The sequence below is a fragment of the Rhinichthys klamathensis genome, unplaced genomic scaffold, assembly GCF_029890125.1.
Source record: "Rhinichthys klamathensis goyatoka isolate OS25496 unplaced genomic scaffold, OSU_Roscu_1.1 h1tg000501l_1, whole genome shotgun sequence".
Taxonomy (NCBI): Eukaryota; Metazoa; Chordata; class Actinopteri; order Cypriniformes; family Leuciscidae; genus Rhinichthys; species Rhinichthys klamathensis.
Window position 1 is genome coordinate 968,376 of NW_026606982.1, and position 19,532 is coordinate 987,907.

The following is a 19,532-nucleotide window of genomic DNA, read 5'->3' on the forward strand; positions in this document are numbered from 1 at the left end:
CCATGTATACTGTAAATACCCCCTGAAACACTTTCGAGACAGATCTAAATCGGATCACTCAAACCACTTCAGGTGAAGGTTTGAGACGCGTCACATCCTGAAAGCTCAACAACACAGTGATGATAAATAAACTGCATCTGTTGCATTCAGTGACGTGAACTCTGTGAGCTATCTGATCAGTAAAAACGCATTAAGTGACAAGTGTAAATAGGCCCAAAGATTTACCTGATCTTGGTTTCAGGCCAAAGACAGTGAGAGTTGTGGTGAACTCATTAGACCGCATTCCCTCCTGCAAAAACACAGGCATTGTCATGCTGGAAAAAACTGCCGTATGTAAACACGGCAAACACTCCTGAAACAATCCTGAATTATGGATTCAGACATGGATTCAGTTTCTTCTGACTGAGATGGTCGGTTTTACATGTTTTACACAGATGTTTCCTTCCTCCATGAACTTTGTGAATGTTATATTGTACTTTTACAGAGTCAGACAGGGGTACAAAACCAAGGTTTCTAATGAATTTCCAATAAACTTTATTGACTGCACTGACAAAAGAGCAGATTTGTACCTGATGAAATATTATGAAAAACTGAGCATAACTAGAGAAATAAACATTAGCAGCGTTTACATGGACCCTAATAATTTGTTTGTAATCGGACTAGTAGCACAGTCGGAAATAAAAAAAGTCACGACAACCACGTCAATCGGAATGTATTGGCCAAATTCGATTAAAATTTCATTTGGATTGTAAGGAGTGGTGTAAACTTTTTCTAATCCGATCGAGAGGACATGTAAACCAACATTTGATCGGATTGAAAACCGAATCTGGAAAGTACTGCGCATGTGCAATGATGTAGAGATGGCGTAATGTCGTATGACGTGTGGAACGAGCTGGTGTTGTTGAATGAAGTGTCAACTGACTGTCGTGCCATTCTCAAATTATCCTTCCACTGATCGTCTTTGAAGTGGAGCAGGACAACCTCGCACCAGTCCTTGTTTTGGACTCTCATCCACAGAGGCCTTGTTTTTGGCACGGGAAGAGGCGTTTTGTTTGATAAATATAAGCAGCACGGCACAACGCCTCTATAGACAAATATTAAGTAATGTAGGAGAAATAATGTTTCCCGCCCGTGTAGCGGGAAACTGTATATTTCTGCAGTGTACGCATGTCAAAAAAATCTATTCCGATTTGAAGCTTGTGACATAAACGTGCACATCAACCCAATCACTTTATTTAGCGTTCATGTAAAGACTACGTTCGGATTCATCAATCAGAATGAATTCATTCCGATTGAAACAAAAGGTCTCCATGTAAACGTAGCTATTGATGACTATATATATATTTCTGTGGTGGATGAAGAATGAAATATTTTCTTCAAAAAACTGGTTATGACAGTGCTTAAGAAATATGGAAATTCTTGAACTTTATATGCCTATGTTGCAATCAGCCATAGAGGGCAATGAAAAAAATGTATACTAAACCTAGTCTGTCTTATGATTTTGTAGTCTAGACAAGATGCTTAGAAGATAGTTTAACCAATCAATTTGAAGAAAACATGCAACCTTGCTATTTTATGCATTTCTTAAAATATAAATATGAGTGTATGCGTGTTTTTTGGCTGTGAATATTGAGTTTGGTTACTGCTGTGATGTAGGTTAGTGGGGCACTATAAATTCTTATTTCCCAAGTGATAGTATCCATAATGCTCTGGGCTCACCTGAGAATAATATTAGATTGGGATCACAACTATCTCAGGTGTCTGGGGCGTTAGGTGCATAGAGTGAATTTCTACAACATTTCCATTACTTTACCTAGCCTAAATATCACAATTATAGAAATTCCCTGATATTTTCAGGTTTTTCATGACTGTGGAAACCCAATAAAACAGTGACACTCAAGCAGAGACATGCAGACAGTCACACACACAAAGTCTCACCTCACAATCATTGTCGTTGCCACTTGAGTTTCTTCGAGCACTTTGACACTTGTACTGAAATGGGAAACACAGGGAGCCAGAAGATCAGATCTGTGACACATTTTTTCAGCCTTTAACATCAGAAATGCAGTAAATGGTCTAGTCTGAGATAAGGGATTTACTGCCCCAGATAAAGTGCCCACACTCACGTTGACAGACTGTCTGATGCATGTTGCACACAAAAAAAGTGCACATGCTGACTGATGTCACCACTTCCAAAATTAATGGCTGGAATAACATAGTCTGGACCAAAAGGTGCCAAATGACCAAACACTACATATCAATGTACAGACGTGTATAAACTGTTTTATATTAAATAAACAGTACTATACTTTTGGACTGACATAAATTCTGATTGGAAAATTGATACACTTTTTCTTACCATTTCTGTAGTGTTTTCTGTTCAACCATTTGTGGAGACAGCCACAAATTGAATATATATATTTTTTTTTATTAATTTATCCCTCACCAGTTTTATTATCATGACATGATCCATTTCACATAAAAAAGTGATGTTGTTTGATCAGACAGACTCTTACACAAGCACAATAATAATCGGTTTATGTTCATGTTCTTTGTCCAATCGCATCTTAAGAACAGATTTAGGCATATCTGACACCAGTTTCAGGTCGATTCTGTTAGTCACAAACACAGTTTCTTTTCCTGATTTCCCTCTTATGTGGAAAGCTGGAAACCTGTCTGATCCAAACTGATTCCCTTATTGTTTCGCTCTCTCTTGACTTGGAAAGCTACTCATTATTTCAGCTCAACCATGACTTTCCTTTTTCTCTGAGTCTCAAACATTCCTCACTGTTTTAAAATGAATTCATTTCAGTTGAAAGTTAAAACAAATGGCTGTGAATGTTTAACCGTTTTATTAAGCAGAGGCTTGATTCAGGAAAGCAATACAACTTTTTTTGGAGAAGAGAGTAAGACGTCATATACTAGACAAAACAAAAATAGAATTATCAGCCTGGCATCGTCTACACTTGTCAGAGCAAAGAGGGAGAGCAAATTCTAGACGATTCCCATAACAGTCCTGGAATTCCAACAGTGATGACATAAAATGAAGATAAACAAGATCAAGAACAGGGAAGACATTCATCTTTCCTCTGGGTCAAATCACACAGCTGCAGTGAATGAATTGCCTCATTCAATCAACAGGCAATTACAGAAATGTTTACGGGACGACCTACATACTGTACTGTATGTGTTTGTAAGTTACATGGTAACTTGCATACTACGTACTGCTGAAATTTGTCATGTTGCGCCACGTTATCGACCAGGCAGAACAATCCTTCCAACCACTATAGATAGATTCTCAAATAGCTTACCTGATCTATCTCAGCTGCTCAGTGAACCCAAACAAACAGATGAACTAGAGGAAATGACTAGCAGTTTTAGCACCATTTTCTCTAGTACATTAAAAATTGTTGCACCAATTAGATTAAAAAAGGTTAGAGAGAAAACTAAAGCACCATGGTACAACAGTGCTACGCATGTTATCAAGAGAGAAACTCGTAACTTAGAGTGTAAACGGAAACAAACTAATTTAGAGGTCTTTAGAATCGCGTGGAAAGACCGTATGTCACGTTATAAAAAGGCTCTAAAAGCAGCCAGGGCAGAGCATCTCCGCAAACTAATAGAAAATAACCAAAATAATCCAAGGTTTTTATTTAACACCGTGGCTAGACTAACAAATAAACAGACATCACCTGAGCAAAATATTCCATTACAGTGTAGTAGTAATGATTTTATGAATTTATTCACTGAGAAAATATAGGAAGCATCAAAAACATAATTGTAAATGTACAATCCTCTATGGTGTCTTATGATTCAGCCTCAATTATGGCCCCTCAAGAACAACTAAACCGCTTTACAACTATAGGACAGGAAGAGCTAAATAAACGTATCATTGCATCTAAACCAACAACATGTTTATTAGATCCAATACCCACTAAACTACTGAAAGTAGTGTTACCTGTAGTGGAAGAGCCTCTTCTCAATATTATTAACTCGTCTTTATTTTTAGGTAATGTTCCAAGAATATTCAAGCTGGCAGTAATAAAACCTCTCATTAAGAAACCACAATTAGATCCAAATAACCTAGCAAATTACAGACCCATTTCAAATCTTCCATTTATGTCTAAAATACTAGGAAAAAGTTGTGTCCGCTCAATTGTGCTCTTTCTTGCAAGAAAATGATATCTATGAAAAATTTCAGTCAGGATTCAGACCGCATCATAGCACAGAAACTGCGCTAGTTAAAATTACAAATGATTTACTTTAAGCTTCTTACCAAGGCTGTATCTCAATACTAGTTCTACTCGATCTTAGCGCTGCGTTTGACACTATAGATCATAAAATACTCTTGGATCGACTACAAAACTACACTGGTGTTCAGGGACAGGCATTAAGCTGGTTTAGATCGTACTTATCAGACCGTTACCATTTTGTCTGTTTAAATGGGGAAAAAGATAACGTCAGTAGACTATGGAGTGCCGCAAGGATCGGTGTTAGGCCCTCTGCTATTCTCAATATATATGCTGCCACTTGGTAATATTATAAGAAAACATGGAATTCATTTCCACTGTTATGCTGATGACACTCAATTATATATTTCATCATGACCAGATGAAAACACTAACTTATCTAAATTTACAGTGTCTTAAAGATATAAAATGCTGGATGACATGTAATTTCCTGCTATTAAATTCAGATAAAACGTACGAGGTATTACTTATTGGTCCAAAAAACCACCCACAAAACCTCTTACAATACAACTTTAATTTAGAAGGATGTCCTGTTACTTTATCCACTACAGTAAAAGACCTGGGTGTTATACCAGACAGCAACTTGTCTTTCGAAAATCATATTTCATTTGTTACAAGAACAGCCTTTCTCCACCTTAGAAACATTGCTAAGCTACGTAACATGCTATCTGTTTCTGATGCAGAAAAGTTAGTTTCTGCATTCATGACCTTGAGACTAGATTACTGTAATGCTTTATTAGCTGGTTGTCCTGCATCTTCAATAAACAAGCTACAGTTAGTGCAAAATGCAGCCGCTAGAGTTCTTACTAGGTCAAGAAAATATGATCGTATAACACCAATTTTATCATCTCTACACTGGTTACCTATTAAGTTCCATATCAATTACAAAGTATTACTACTGACCTATAAAGCCCTAAATGGTTTAGCTCCAGTGTATTTAATGGACCATCTATCGCCCTACAATCCATCGCGTTCTTTAAGATCACTAAATTCGAGGGTTCTGGTCATTCCTAGGATATCTAAGTCCACTAAAGGAGGGAGGGCGTTCTCACATTTAGCTCCTAAACTCTGGAATAGCCTTCCTGATATTGTTCGAGGCTCAGACTCGCTGTCCCAGTTTAAAACTAGATTAAATGTGCATCTCTTTAGCCAAGCATTCACACAATGCTTACCTTTTATACTACTGTTGAATCAGATCGAATGCATTAATATTATGAACAGCAGCTATGCTAATTATTTCCCATCTGCTTTTCTGCTGTTATCTCAGGACGCCAGTCCCAAGGTAAATAGCGTCCGTCAGCTCCAGATTGTATCCAGCCTCTCAGGGAGACTTCAGATGCCCCAACACCTGCGATGAGATGACTAAACGCCTGTGAAGAGACGACTCGACGCCTGTGAAGAGACGACTCAACGCCGGCGATATGTTATGCCCTGAATTAATACATAATTAACTAACTGTATTTTTCTATGTACATTTCTGAAATGCACTTTCTGTAAAGCTGCTTTGAAACAATATGTATTGTGAAAAGCGCTATACAAATAAATTTGAATTGAATTGTTTGGATGACTGGTTGTGAACAGGTGTGTGTCGAGGTGTGTACAGGATTCTATTGTGTGGTAAACCCTACCTTTCACCCTTTATGTTAGGTATCTTTAACTACTATGTACTTACTTTAAAAAACAACCACAAATTGTTAGGTATAATTTACTTATGTTCATGTTGTATAAAGGGTATGTAGTATGTACTGACATAATTTTCCCGTTGGGACACGCTCCCTCAGCCGGATTGAGTGGGAAAACATCCTGCAACATTTTAATAGGGGCAACTGTGAAAACGGGAGTAAAACAAATGATTATCTGCATAAATTAAGGGAAGTGACAATGATCCTCACAACTTACCAAAGAACCAGTGGTCCACGGACATTGACATGTGGCCAGGAAACGAGTTTCTTGAAAAGTACCTGATTTCGACACCGGGGAAATACATAAATCTAAGCCTGTGAACGCTTTATCTGCTAGGCAACACTACAATACAGGTAGATCTAAATTCGTATGATCACTTATATCATTGTTATATATCGTTATAGCACTCGGCCCTAAAACTTGTTAAAGCATTACAGACATAACATTATGTCTTTCTTTAAAGCTGTTTGGAAACCATGCCTGTTTTGAAGAGCTATACAAATAAATTTGAAGACTACTTCAAGACTTACTTCAAGACTAGATTTGTTGGTGAATTTTAAGTGACGAAGACATAAAAGGATATTTGGGCTGTTTCAATTTGTTTTGTAGAAACTTATAAAGTTATCTGGATACCCGTCAGCTGTTACCGTCAGGCAAACGAGTTCAATCTGGATTCAAGTTGTTTCTATGAATTGCAGTGATTTGCTTCTCTTTTCTGTAAAAAGATGGCTCAGATTTCGTGTTGAATCGACTTGTACAGTCAATCACACAGCTCTTTCCCATCATGTGCATACCCTCTATTGCAAAACACTTGATGCTACTGAGATGGGATTCAGGAAAACCCACTTTTGGCAATAAAAGGATTTACTAAAGACACACAGAGAAATAAATAGCGCTGAAAAGGCGTATTTCCTACTAAAGCAAGGCGCTACTATATACTAAATACTCTGGTCAAGCATGTCCATTGCAGACTGGTGGGAGAGACCTTGGACTGCAACATGTAAAGTGCATTGAAGTTTTCCTACCTATTTGGCAAAAGGGAAGCAAAAAACTAATTTTCCTCTTGTTTCTAGTCAGGTAGCACCGATTTAAATTTTTTTTTGTCTTTCTACTATATTCACCTTATTTTTCAGGTTTGTAATTTTAATGTGCCTGGCTTTGGTGTCATTCCCTTCCAATTATTTTTAGCTGTACAAAACGGATTGTTATGCTGCTTGATATTGCAAACTGGTATTTCTTGCCATATTATTTTAATGTATTGTCTCAATTATAAACAGGCTGGTTTGTGGCGCAAACAGTTTTACAGTTTACTGCAATTTGATATGTTCTTCTAATTCGCCTTTGGCTAAGCCCCGCCCCCCTTAGTTACTGTTGCTACGTCCGACAAACAAACTTCATCTGGGCTCTGGTATCAACATGGCTTATGCTGTGACGGCTCTTCCTGCTGAAATTTTATCAAACTTTTATAAAGCAGCAAATAAAGTGTCTGATAGAAGTAGGCAAAAGGGGCTGCAATATACGTTCGAAGGCTATATTAACGACAAACAGGTGAAACGCAAGGAACAACAAGGCATCCAAATAGAGGCAAAAGCATAAGTTACCAGTCACAGTCAAAAAATGAACCACCGCATATCCTACTAATCGAGACGGAGGCTGGGACTAAGAATATCAAGGAGCAACACTGTTCATGCAAAGCTGGGTAGGTCTCTATTCACTTCTATAATCGTTATTACAAAGCAAACGGACTACGTGAGTATAACGTTGTATTTATTAGCAGCGTGTGCTAGACGACACTTGTCAGGATTTGACTTCGGTTTGGGAAGGGAAAAAAACGGACACCCCCCTCCAACCTCTCTGGGAAACGCGTATCTGTTACAAATGCCCCAGGCACAACGTTTAACCATATTTTTGATAAAACTACGACGCTAATAGCCTGCGGAGACCAAAAATATGAGACGCCTGTGTTAAAGTCAATGGAGCGCTGTGAAAAAGTGTCGGACCTCTGTGGGAGCTCGTTCTTGGCTGCGCTGTGATTGGTCAATCTACATTCTAGGGTGTGGCTTAGCCAAAGGCGAATTATTTCCCTATAGCGGCTAATAGTGCTGGGCAGTATATCGGTTCGTACCGAATAGACCCCTTTTGCACCGACGTCACAATTACGTCACAGCGTTAGCTGGAGGCAAAACAAACGGACAACTGGAGGCGGCTAATACAAACCAACACAGATTCGGCTACATAATAAGGAGCTTAAATTATTTTTATTATTATTAAATGTCATCTTGTTGTGTTGTTGGGTGCAAGAATCAATGAAAAATGAATATGCTGTATCTAGAATTTTTATTTCTAGAAAATATTCACATCATTAAAATTGCACCGTAATGTCACTCTTTACATTGTCGTCTTCTTTGCGCTGGCTAGGCAGAACTGCGGATCGAACCACACAAGTCTTGTACATGACCATTCATCACATAGTTATTATAGGCATCTAAAGATTTATATGCCCTCAGTTTCTCTATCGGACAGGTGTAGAAGTCAGACCACTCAACCGGAGGTAGCGTTAACGTAAATCCTGTCAGATCGTCCATCCATTGAGTGAGTGTGTACGGGTCTGCCAATCTGGTTCCGTCCGTTAAAATTCACTTTTGCAAATAACAATCGCGGTCCTGGACACTGAGTGACCTTGCACTTTAAGATAAAATCGGATTTTCTCTAGTCATTGTTAAAAAACAAGCTAACAAAACTTGCAAACTAACGTTAGTGAAGCGGCCAGAGGGATCGTTCTGCCTCCACCTAAGCTCCGCCCACAAAAAAGTCACCATGTTTACTAACTGAAAAGGGGTCTATACTGGTGTTTATTTTTGTTATGATATGAATTTTTAATATACCGCAATACCGGTGTATGTCGCTCTCATACGTGTATACGTTCGGAACGCGGCGCGACACTGTTTGAGAGGGTCCCTTTTCACTGTTGCACTGTGGTGAGGGCACAGCTGTAAGTGTTACTAAGCGTGAAGTGAAGAGTGAAGATGGATAGGACATATTGAATGGCTCCTCCCCCTTTTCAAATAGCTAATAGTGTTTACCTCACAGACTGCAAGTTGTTCACAGCACCATGGAAGCGAATCAGAGCGCTGATGATACGTTGGATTCAATAGTAGAGGTATGAAAAAATTTCTAGCCATTTCATTCCTAACCAATGTACAGTTGGAAAACGGAATAAAACTGAATAAATCCATAGACTGTAACACGTGTACTTTCATGGTATAGTGGCAGAACTTTTGCTAAGCGTGTCAGAGGTTCCGGGTTCTAATCCGCTCTCATATAGTTTTTTTTCCTCATCAAAACTGAATATTTTAATCAAGCAGGGACACGTTTGTGTGCATTTTGTTTTGTGATTTCACCGGAACGAAAAGAGTCTCCGCAACGGTGATAGATTGAAGCGCTGAGTGAAGACGACGATAGATTGAAGCGCCGAGTGAAGACTGATCGCAGCGGCAAGGACCTCAGCAGCTTGATTTAAAAAACAACACATTTCAGTGCTAGAACGCCTCTTTATTTGACAAACGAACGAAATGAATGACCTGCTAGTTAACTGGAGATGTGTATTAGGTACATCCGTGCCGCGAGTTATTTCAAAAAGTGGTGTGGACAATATCGACCCTGGCAAAAACCCATATTGCGTCGCTTTGACCAGGTGGTATTTATAGCATAGGGGGCGGGACGCTTTAGATTCTAGAGAGCATTTGATTGGACAGAAGATGTGATGAGAAGCTGAAGTCTGCGGTGACGTCATAAAAATCCGTGATGCATTTTAGTGGAAGTGAGGGACTGTACGTTTTGAATGCTAAATACGAATTTTGTCAATGGTTTGGAACACACAAGCTTATTCATGACATTATGGCTAACATATTCATAGCCTACTAAAAGCTAAAAAACTTACATTTTGATTTCAGGGGGCCGTTATAACTATAATTGATACTAGCAGTCAAATTATATTACAGTGTTTCCCATACATTGGTTCACAATATCAACACTGCCCGCCACAAACAGATTTTCTAAAAGGCTTTGACATCGTTGAATAAACATTGACACGTTTCAAAGTCAAAACGCAGCGTGGGTGTTTTTATATGAATATTTATATATCTTTGAAGGGAACTGACTGTCTTTAGAAAAGTTTAGATGTTATTTTCATTTAATCTTTATCTTTCCTGATAAAGCAGCGTTTATGAGAGCTGCTGCTTTGTGTACAGCCGTTACCTGGGAAAGAAATGTGCATCAGGTGTGCTTTGCTTTTTTATGTTTTTAATTAATTTATGGAGCCACTGCAAACTTTATCATAACATATTACATTTTTATATTATAATGCCATCATATTCTATGCAGGAAATTAGTTTAATATACGATATTTACGAGATGACTTGAACGCACCATAAAATAGGGCATTCTAAGTCAATCTACTGCAGTATTTCCTCTCTCAATCAGTAGAAAATGTGGTTAACACCCAGTCATGCTTGAGAACAAATAAATACCGTCATATACTGTGAAACGGTATAATTTTGAAAAATACCGTGATATAAATTTTTGGTCATACCGCCCAGCACTAGCGGTAGGGTTTGAAATTAACTAACACTCACCGGCCAATTTGGCTACTAAATTTTTAAGTTACCGGCCATTCAGAACTTCTACTAGCCAAAAAACAACAACAACAAAAAAAAAACCAGAAGAAATTAACCAGATTAACTACGTTAATAACTATGTTTACATATATATATATATATATATATGTATATATGTGTGTGTGTGTCTGTGAGAGTGTGTGTGTGTGTGTGTGTGTGTGTATAAAGGCTAATATAAAATTTGGATTTCATACATTCATTTCTTATTCAAACTAAATCCTGTCATCCAGCCATCTCCTCCCTTCCTCTTCCATCCTCCCTTCCTCTTCCATCCTCATCACCAAAAATAGGTTTTAGGTTGACAGACATAGGTTGACATGTTTTTTCAAATCCCGCCATTATTTGTTGCGTTGTGGCGTGCATATTCAAGTAAACCAGATATGCGCAGTAGGTTCCCGGAACGTCCCCCTAACCTTAAGGGAACGTTCTATTTACGTTAAGAAAACTTTCCTGGATAACCAATAGGGAGTATTAGTTTACTAACGCTCCCAGAACGTAAAATTGTTAGCTGGGTAATTTCAAACTCTGCGGCTAATAAATCGGAAGTCTCGCATTCACAGAATAGGCTACACCTTAATTCCGCGTTGAAAAATAAGGTGGATATAGGCAGCCAATTTTTATTGAAAGCCCATTTACCAGCGGTGAAGTACCCCTTTAATATAAAGTGTAACCTAATGTTCTTTTTGTCATACCATAGTGTCTGTATATAGCAGTGGTAAGAAACCACTTTAAAAGTAAAAGAGAGCATTAAACGCTAATGCAAATGTATCCATAATAACTCAAACCAAACAGATCCTCCAAGGACTCTCATTTGTTCTCTCAGTTACAGTTAGGGGAAGGAAGTTACAGTCCAAGGAAGCAAAACAATGTCCCGTTTTAGTCCCGTCCGAATGTGCCATCTCAGTAATCATTACAGACAATGTTATGATAATCCCGTGCGAATAGACCAGCCGTAAATGCGCACATAAATATTCTGTCATTTCCACAGTTTTTCAAGTATGAACGCAAGCATTCAGTTGCGTTCTAGGCGGTGGGACAAGTCTGTGGCAAAACTCAAGTGGTTTCCGCATAGGCTACTATTCTGATCAAAAAGAAGGTCGAAAGCACTTCTTTTAGTTTTAGGTAAGAGCCTCTTCCCCAATCAGAAATGAATTAATATATAGTGTGTCCAGGTGACAGCGGTGCATAAATAGTTATCCCTCCCACTTCTGGTAATTTTACTGAGATTTATTAGCCCGTGCAAATTGGCCATTTATATTACAGACATCCTGTGGTAAAATTTCATTACTCCATCTACTCTTGTAAAATGAATCCCATCCGAATAGGACTTCAAATAACACAGAAACAATTATATGTTTTCATATTTTTATTGAACACACTAGGGCTTTTTTCACACTTGAAATAGTTCATCCTGGGTCATTCTAAATCCCGGGTAAATGGGATCCTGGGTTATCTTCCTTCACGTTTCACATTGCTCATTATTTACCTGGGATTAACAATTAATATTATATATTGCCGACAGTACAATCAAGGTAATCCAAAATATACTTTTTAGACTATAAAGGTAAGAATGAAACGGTCTATTCTTCAATCCAATTTGTTTTCGGTAACCATTTGACAGTTTTTCCCTCAAACGCTGAAACTACTGTTTATACAACATGTTGTGTTTCTGTGACTGTCCAAAGCTCTTGAATATGAGGCACACTATTAGTTGTCGTTTGCTAAGCATCTAGTAGTAACATTATAACACCGCATCGTTTCACACTGTACAGGTTTGGCACTGCAATGTGGGGTAAAAAGTGTGCTAACCCCACTTCTAAATTACAAATGTAAAACGTTCCTCTACCCAGGGTTGAAAGCGGCCAGGAGTAAAGTGCAGTGTGAAACGTGTAAACAGTCACCGTGCAGGATGGAAAAAAGTCTGTAAAGGTCTTTTGCCAGAAATATCCTCCACAAAATGTTTCCTGTAATTGTGGATCAGATGTGTACAACGATCAGAAGCAGCCACCCCTCTTCACAAAACTCTTTCAGTTTGAGTCGGTCTGCTGTTAATCAATCTCTTGAGTTTGTGCCAAAGCATCTCATTTGACGTAAGATGGGACCAGGCTTTGATGTTGGTGTTCTGTCACACATTATGTTGTGTTTTTAACTTTAGTTTCATCTGTCTACAGAATGTTTAAAGCATCATAGACACATCAACAGAGATGTTCACATGCTCCAGAGATTTATGACTTAGTCAGTTGACACTCGAAATATGTGATTTTATAGTGTAAGGTTTGGGGCAACACTGCCAATCTCGTCTAATTGACAGGGATCCAGGTTATGTGAGATTATCAGCATCTTTCATGGAGGTCACTAGCTTAGGAATTCACATGTATTCCACCATGCACCAGTGGCAAGGCCACATAAGGGCTAGGGTGGCACTGGCCCACCCAAAATGATGGCTGGCCCAAACAGGAAAGGTGCCAGAATATACTACTAATGGTCTGGAAATAAAAAGAAACTGTAAAATAGTCATATATGTTGTGTATAAGGGCCCTTTCACACCTACCTTGTTTGGTCTGGATTTTCGGACTTTTCAGTTTGATCCGAATCAAAATTACAGGTGTGAAACCTCCAAACAGACGAACCAAACCAAAATTTGGTCGGACGAAAAGAGGTAGTCTCGGCCCGGATCAAACTGAACAAAGGTTTGGTTAGTTTCTAGTGTGAACGCATTTTCTGTATGGATCGGACTTTCAGGACCATTTACAGGAAGTTCCGGTGGTTCTCGCAGGATAGCTTGCAGTCTTCTCCGACAATAAAATGATCGCACAACAAGGACGTTCATTTGGCGAATTTACTAGCCTCAAGTATAGTTGGTGCTGCAGGTAGTAATGCCGTAATAATAACAGTATAGTGGCAACGATATGCGTCTGTTCATTCATTCTCGTCAAAGTTACCCGCCGAATTGACAACACGCTGACGTCAGACGCATGTCCGTTTTCAAACCAATCAATGTCAAGATGCAGCCCACATAGATGATAACGACAGGACGCAAGTATGTCATGTAAAGTTCTTTAGTGCGCTCGCATAATTGCAATGTGAAACCAAACCAAAACTTACCGAATGTATAAAATGTATCAAAACATGAACTTTGGTTTGGACTTTCAGGTGTGAAAACGCCTTGGTGTGCTATTTGTTCAAGCAGACTGTGTTTATCTATTATGGTGCCATAGTTTTTAAATGTTAAGATCAATTTATGTAGAAATTCAGGCAAATCTAGCAACTCTGAGACTATACGAAGTGAAAGCAGCAAGGTACATTGAAATAAAACAATTTTACGGAGTGGTCTAGAATTTTGTCCCTTTTTAATGTATAACAATTACAGCTAATTATTAGCAAGATCACAAGGCAAGATTTGAACAATATGCACAGGACTAGGAACTGATGCTAAACTCACAATGCAGTGTTTCTAAAGCACCTCAAAAGAATAATCTTCTCGCATCCTGAATCACCATGTTTTAGATAAGGACAGACGTAAAGGAATTAGTCAGGCATTTTAACAACATCTGGGGCAAGATATCAAGATACCAGGGACTGAGGCTGGGGGTATTCTAACTAGTGGTGATTCTGTCATATCAAGTGTCAACACAGCACAAAAAAAAAAAAAAAAACTCCCAAACTGACCAATTCAAGCAATTTTACAACAAGTGGCATGAAGTGTTAAAATGTGTGTGTGTGTTTCTTTGACAGAACAAGTGAGTGAGAGAGAGAGAGAGAGAGAGAGAGAGAGAGAGAGAGAGAGAGAGAGAGAGAGAGAGAGAGAGAGAGAGAGAGAGAGAGAGAGAGAGAGAGAGAGAGAGAGAGAGAGAGAGGGATGCGTGAGTGTACATGAGAAAAACCGAGAACATGTGCGTACTTGGGTGTGTACCTTCAGGTAGTCTTTTCTTAGGTATTTATTTCTTCTCCGATCCTCATTCTGGTTGAGAACAGGAGGGACCTCTGGCCATCTTGGCTCTGAGTCACTGCTTTCTGATTTCAAACTTCCATCAAACGAGCAAGAGGAAGAAGGCTGAGAGACAAATCACAATATTACAGTGAATGACAGGTCTCAACTATAAAGAGGCCTCAGGCCAGTGTGAGAGCAAAACTGTAACCTGCTTTTTTGGGCCAGTGCTTCATTGACATTCACAGATAATGTTATGTGGTTGGCTAACACCGATGTGTTTTTGTTGGAATATCAAAAATGACATATATGATCAAAAGCATGAAAGTATCATGCTTGTGTTGAAAACTATAAATCAATTAGCAATGTTTGAGATTCTATGCCATTGTTTTCCAGCAAAAGTGTGTTTATGAAATGGAGTTACATTTTAACTGCATATTTTTTTTAGCTTGTAATGTAAGGAATGGGTGAACAAAATGTTGTAAAGAAAATGTAATGAAATATACACTCCTGTTCAAATGTTTGGTGTCAGTAACTTTTTTTCCCTTTTTTTTTTTTTACATGTTTTTGAAAGAAGTCTCTTATGCTCACCAAGGCTGCATTTATTTGATAAAAAAAATACAGTAAAAACAGTAATAATATATTAAATTGTAAAAATATTTCACAATAACTCTTTCTATGTGAATATATTAAGATGTAATTTATTCCTGTGATGTCAGCATCATTACTCTAGTCTTCAGTGTCACATGATCCTTCAGAAATCATTCTAATATGCTGATTTGCTCCTCAAGAAACATGTATTATTATCATCAATGTTGAAAACAGATGTGCTGCTTAGAATTCAAGGTTCTTTGGTGAATTGAAAGTTAAAAAACAACATTTATTTTTAAAAAGTGTTTAGCATTATAAATGTCTTTACTGTCACTGATCAATTTAATACATTCTTTCTGAATAAAAGCATACACTTATTTAAAAATATCGACCCCAAACTTTTGAACAGTAGTGCAAATCTGAGTAAAATTACTACAATAACCTCGGACATTAGAACCTTTACTGTAAAGGTAGAAATAAATGAGGAGGAAGAATGTGATGAAGGAAGAGTGACCTCAGAGAAAGCCGCATCTTCATCAGTGAGATCAGTCTCCTTAAAAAATAAATGCACACATACAAGTACACACACAAAAACAACAACAACAACAAAAAACACAGAATGAGTAAGAATGGAATTAGAAATGGATGTAAACAGTTGTATGTGTTCAACAAAGCTGAGAGCACTATACTGATATTAGAACATGAAGATGAAGACTGTACTCATAATAGTTTTCTACATAAAATGTTTTAATTATGCACGGTGCGGGTCACCGAGCTCAATGCTGAAATGACGCGTTCTGCGGTTTCACTAAACGTCAGTGAGAATCCTCTCGCTCAATGGCTGCTGCCTTTGTAGATACACTAGTAATGTAGTGTTGTTTGGTGATGCAAAGAGCAAAAATTAGACTACCGAAAACACTTATTATCGTGCAACCAGCAAAGACAACGAGAGAATCAGTACCTGTACCGCCAAAGCAGCAGAAAAGGTCTGAAGCCAGAAGACACGAAGGCCAACAAACACAGAAAGCGTATGCAAACATTGATAAGACATACACACGATGGGAATATTTGATGGAGAAAATCCTGAATTGTGATGCCCAAGATTCTGTTTATTAGACAGGTAAGGGAATTCATTATTGTTAGACAGCTCTCTAAAACACACCAATAACTGTGTAATTTACAAAAAAATGTGGGTAACACTTTAGATTAGGTACACATTCACTATTAATTAGTTGCTTATTAGCGTGCAATGCATATTACTAGCATATTGGCTGTTTATTAATACTTATACCACACATATTTATTCCTTATTCTGCATGACCATATTCTAGAGCCCTTAACCCTACCCCATACCCAAACATAACCACTACAACAACTACCTTACTTACTATCAATAAGCAGTCATTAGGAGTTTATTGAGGGAAAACTCCTAGTTAATAGTGGACATGTGTGACCAAACTTAGAAATAATCATGCTGATCGACGTCAATAGATTGCAGTGCAGCGTCTAACACCATTTTGGTGTTGATACTTAAAGTACATGAAAAACAGCGATGCTAACGCTAGCTAAAGAAGAACTACTGAATGCATCTTTAGTAATCAAAATATTACATAAATGAGCACACATGGCTGGGGAATAAAAGGGATGATAGAATGGGCTACTATAAAACAATAATATAAGTCAATCTCACACTAAGAAGAAGCCAGTTTTGAAGAAGAAAATTTCAAATGAAAAGCCAGCTAGTATTTCTTACAAGGTGAGACAAAATGAGCATGCGGCTACATGCATTATTACATACAACGAAGGCGTGTATGACTGCGTGTGCTTGTAAACATGTATATTGGTACCTGTCCACTTAAGGCAGAGGCTGAGCTGCTTCCTTCATCTAGTGATGCACTGTAAAGAAAAACAGAAACATTGAGTGACATGGACCCCCAAAACATACAAATGGGGGCTTAGGGGCTATTGCACTACGATACTAATGTGTGCACTTATGTGGGGACAGATATGGGAATGTTTGTGCATGCTCAACTGTGTGTGAGGCCTGATGTGTTGACAGGTCATTGATGTCTGCTGTCTGTGGACGATGAGGGTGATGCGAGGCTCTATCCTAATTCTTTCAATGTGTCATAATTCCAGCAGATGAATGGTCTACATCAACCTTAATATGTTTGCTGTGGGGTCAGGGCTCCAGACAAACTTTTCCACTGGTTTTGCTACAACATAGGATTAATCAATGCATGCTGATGAATAGTTGTCTCAATCTTTTCATTTTTATATGCTTAATTCCTAAATTTCCTGAATTCCTAATGGATTAATATGCACAGTTACTTCCTGGTTTTCGATAAGCCAGCTCGGGCATTTCCGGTGAACATGTAGGCTACTCACTGTACATCCACACAAAACCATCAATGGTTGACTTTTAATGTTGTATTTATATTTTAATGCCGTTATCACACTTTCCTAATTTGCCAATGAAGCAGTTGATTGCAATAAAGACTTGAAGCTAATGTGAATGTTGGAATAAGAAACGCGATGCCTGTAATTGGACACGCACACACAACATTTTTTCAGCACTTCAAGTGTTATTTTTAATGTGATGACCAAAAACTATAAATATATACCAATGCAATAAATATGATAAATTCACTAGGTTTAAAAATAAACTTTGTCAAGTTGAAGTATCAAGTATTCACAAAAGTCTCATGATAAACAATAACTGTCAGTCAGTGCAGCGCTGCCAGCGCAAGCTCACTGATTTCGACACAGTTTTGTTTAATAAATCTAACTAAAGTACACACTAAATACAACTTTACGTGAGTTGTGCCTCGGCACGGCACAGTGCGGATGAATCCAATGTTGTGAGGAGAATGTGCGGCTGTCAGTCGCCACGCCGGTGTGGATACTGTCATTCGGAATCACAGATTCTACTTTTTGGAAGTATGACCAACATAATAATTTTCATGAATTTTTTGCATGTCATTATTCACCATGGACACTTATGTTCCTCACAGCTGTCTGTCATTGTCTCGTCATCACCTTTTGTATTTAGTTCCCTTCTGTTCAGTCAGTCTTGGTCCGTTCTCGTTAATGTTTACGTTGTAATTGGTGTGTGAGCCTTCTACCCGTTCTGTACCTAGTGTACATTGTTGTGAGTAAACGTTTATATTGGAGCTTTTTGCCTGTTCGCCTTTCTTCTACCTACACCACACCGTGACACCACCAGTACCACTGGAATTAAAAACATTATTACAAGCTTACCGTTTTGAATCGAGCTAAGGCAAGCAGATAGTTTTGAACACTGGCTGGTTATGTACTAATTTATTTTGGATATTTTTTAACCCAAAAAAGTTACGGACTGGAGCTTTATGTGACTATATTCTGATTATAAAATAAGTATTACAATATTTATGCTGTTAAAGCAACCTCAGGACATTGAAGATACCAACACACCAGCAAGTGACATTTCACCGGAGGTTTTCCAGCTGGCGTATATAATGGAACACGGTTCGGTACGGCACGCTTCGGCACTTTTCCACTGCATGGTACGGTACGGCTCGGCTCGATACGGCTCACTTTGTGGTGCTTTTCCACTGTGTGGTACGGTACGGTTCGCTTTAAATGGTACCACCTCTGTTGAGGTTCCAAGCGTACCGTACCGATACTAAAATGTGACCTGAAAACACTGCAGATCACTGATTGGTCTGACAGAATCGTCACTACCAGCGTCATTGTATTTGCGAGACATCAAACCCGCTAGATTTAAATAGCCAGTAACAGCTGTAGCACCTGTTTTAAAACTACTTGCTTGAAGAAAAAAAGAAAGAAAAAAAACATCCAAAAAAGAAATGGCTGAATCGTGGTCAGTGGACGAAGTGCAGACGTTCCTCTCGTTGGTTGCAGAGGAGCGGATAAACTAACGATCAGTCTATAATCCCACCCACTTTGAAGCGGTACTAACTGCAGTGGAAAAGCAAACCGAGCCGTGCCGAGTCGAGTCGTACCACGCAGTGGAAAAGCGAAGCGAGTCGAACCGTGCCATGCAGTGGAGTCATACAGGTACTGGGCTACTCCGCAGCGGATAAGACAAAAACACGGTTTGGAAAATGGATTCATGATGTACTCGTTCATTATATACATGTTGTTCATTTTGAACACAAAAAGTTACGGACTGCAGCAGTTACGGATACAACGACATTCTGTTGCGCACGCGCGAATTTAACTGAGTGCACTCGCACAAATGCGACCACATCAAATTCTAACTCGCACATTCTCAATTTTTGTCGCAGTCTGGAACCCTGTGTGGGGTAACATTTTCAGGCAGTGAGAGGCAAGTCTGCAGATGTAACACTAATTTTAAGGCTGGGATTGCTTTCTGCAGCCAATGACAGGTCTGTGCCGTCA

At 38.6% G+C, this 19,532-nt stretch overlaps 1 protein-coding gene across 3 annotated transcripts in view; it reads right to left on the minus strand.

Annotated features, from left to right (window-relative positions):
- The window catches only part of lrch2 (leucine-rich repeats and calponin homology (CH) domain containing 2), a 131,009-nt gene that overhangs the window by 7,656 nt on the left and 103,821 nt on the right, over positions 1-19,532 (minus strand). For 2 of the 3 annotated variants that reach the window (XM_056237874.1, XM_056237872.1), the window contains 5 exons: positions 16,976-17,024; positions 15,643-15,681; positions 14,523-14,663; positions 1,939-1,992; positions 226-289 (listed from right to left, as the gene is read on the minus strand). In XM_056237874.1, coding sequence (XP_056093849.1) covers positions 226-289; positions 1,939-1,992; positions 14,523-14,663; positions 15,643-15,681; positions 16,976-17,024 — 347 coding nt within the window. The remainder of the gene's footprint in view (positions 1-225; positions 290-1,938; positions 1,993-14,522; positions 14,664-15,642; positions 15,682-16,975; positions 17,025-19,532) is intronic. The other variant, XM_056237873.1, reaches the window with a different exon arrangement.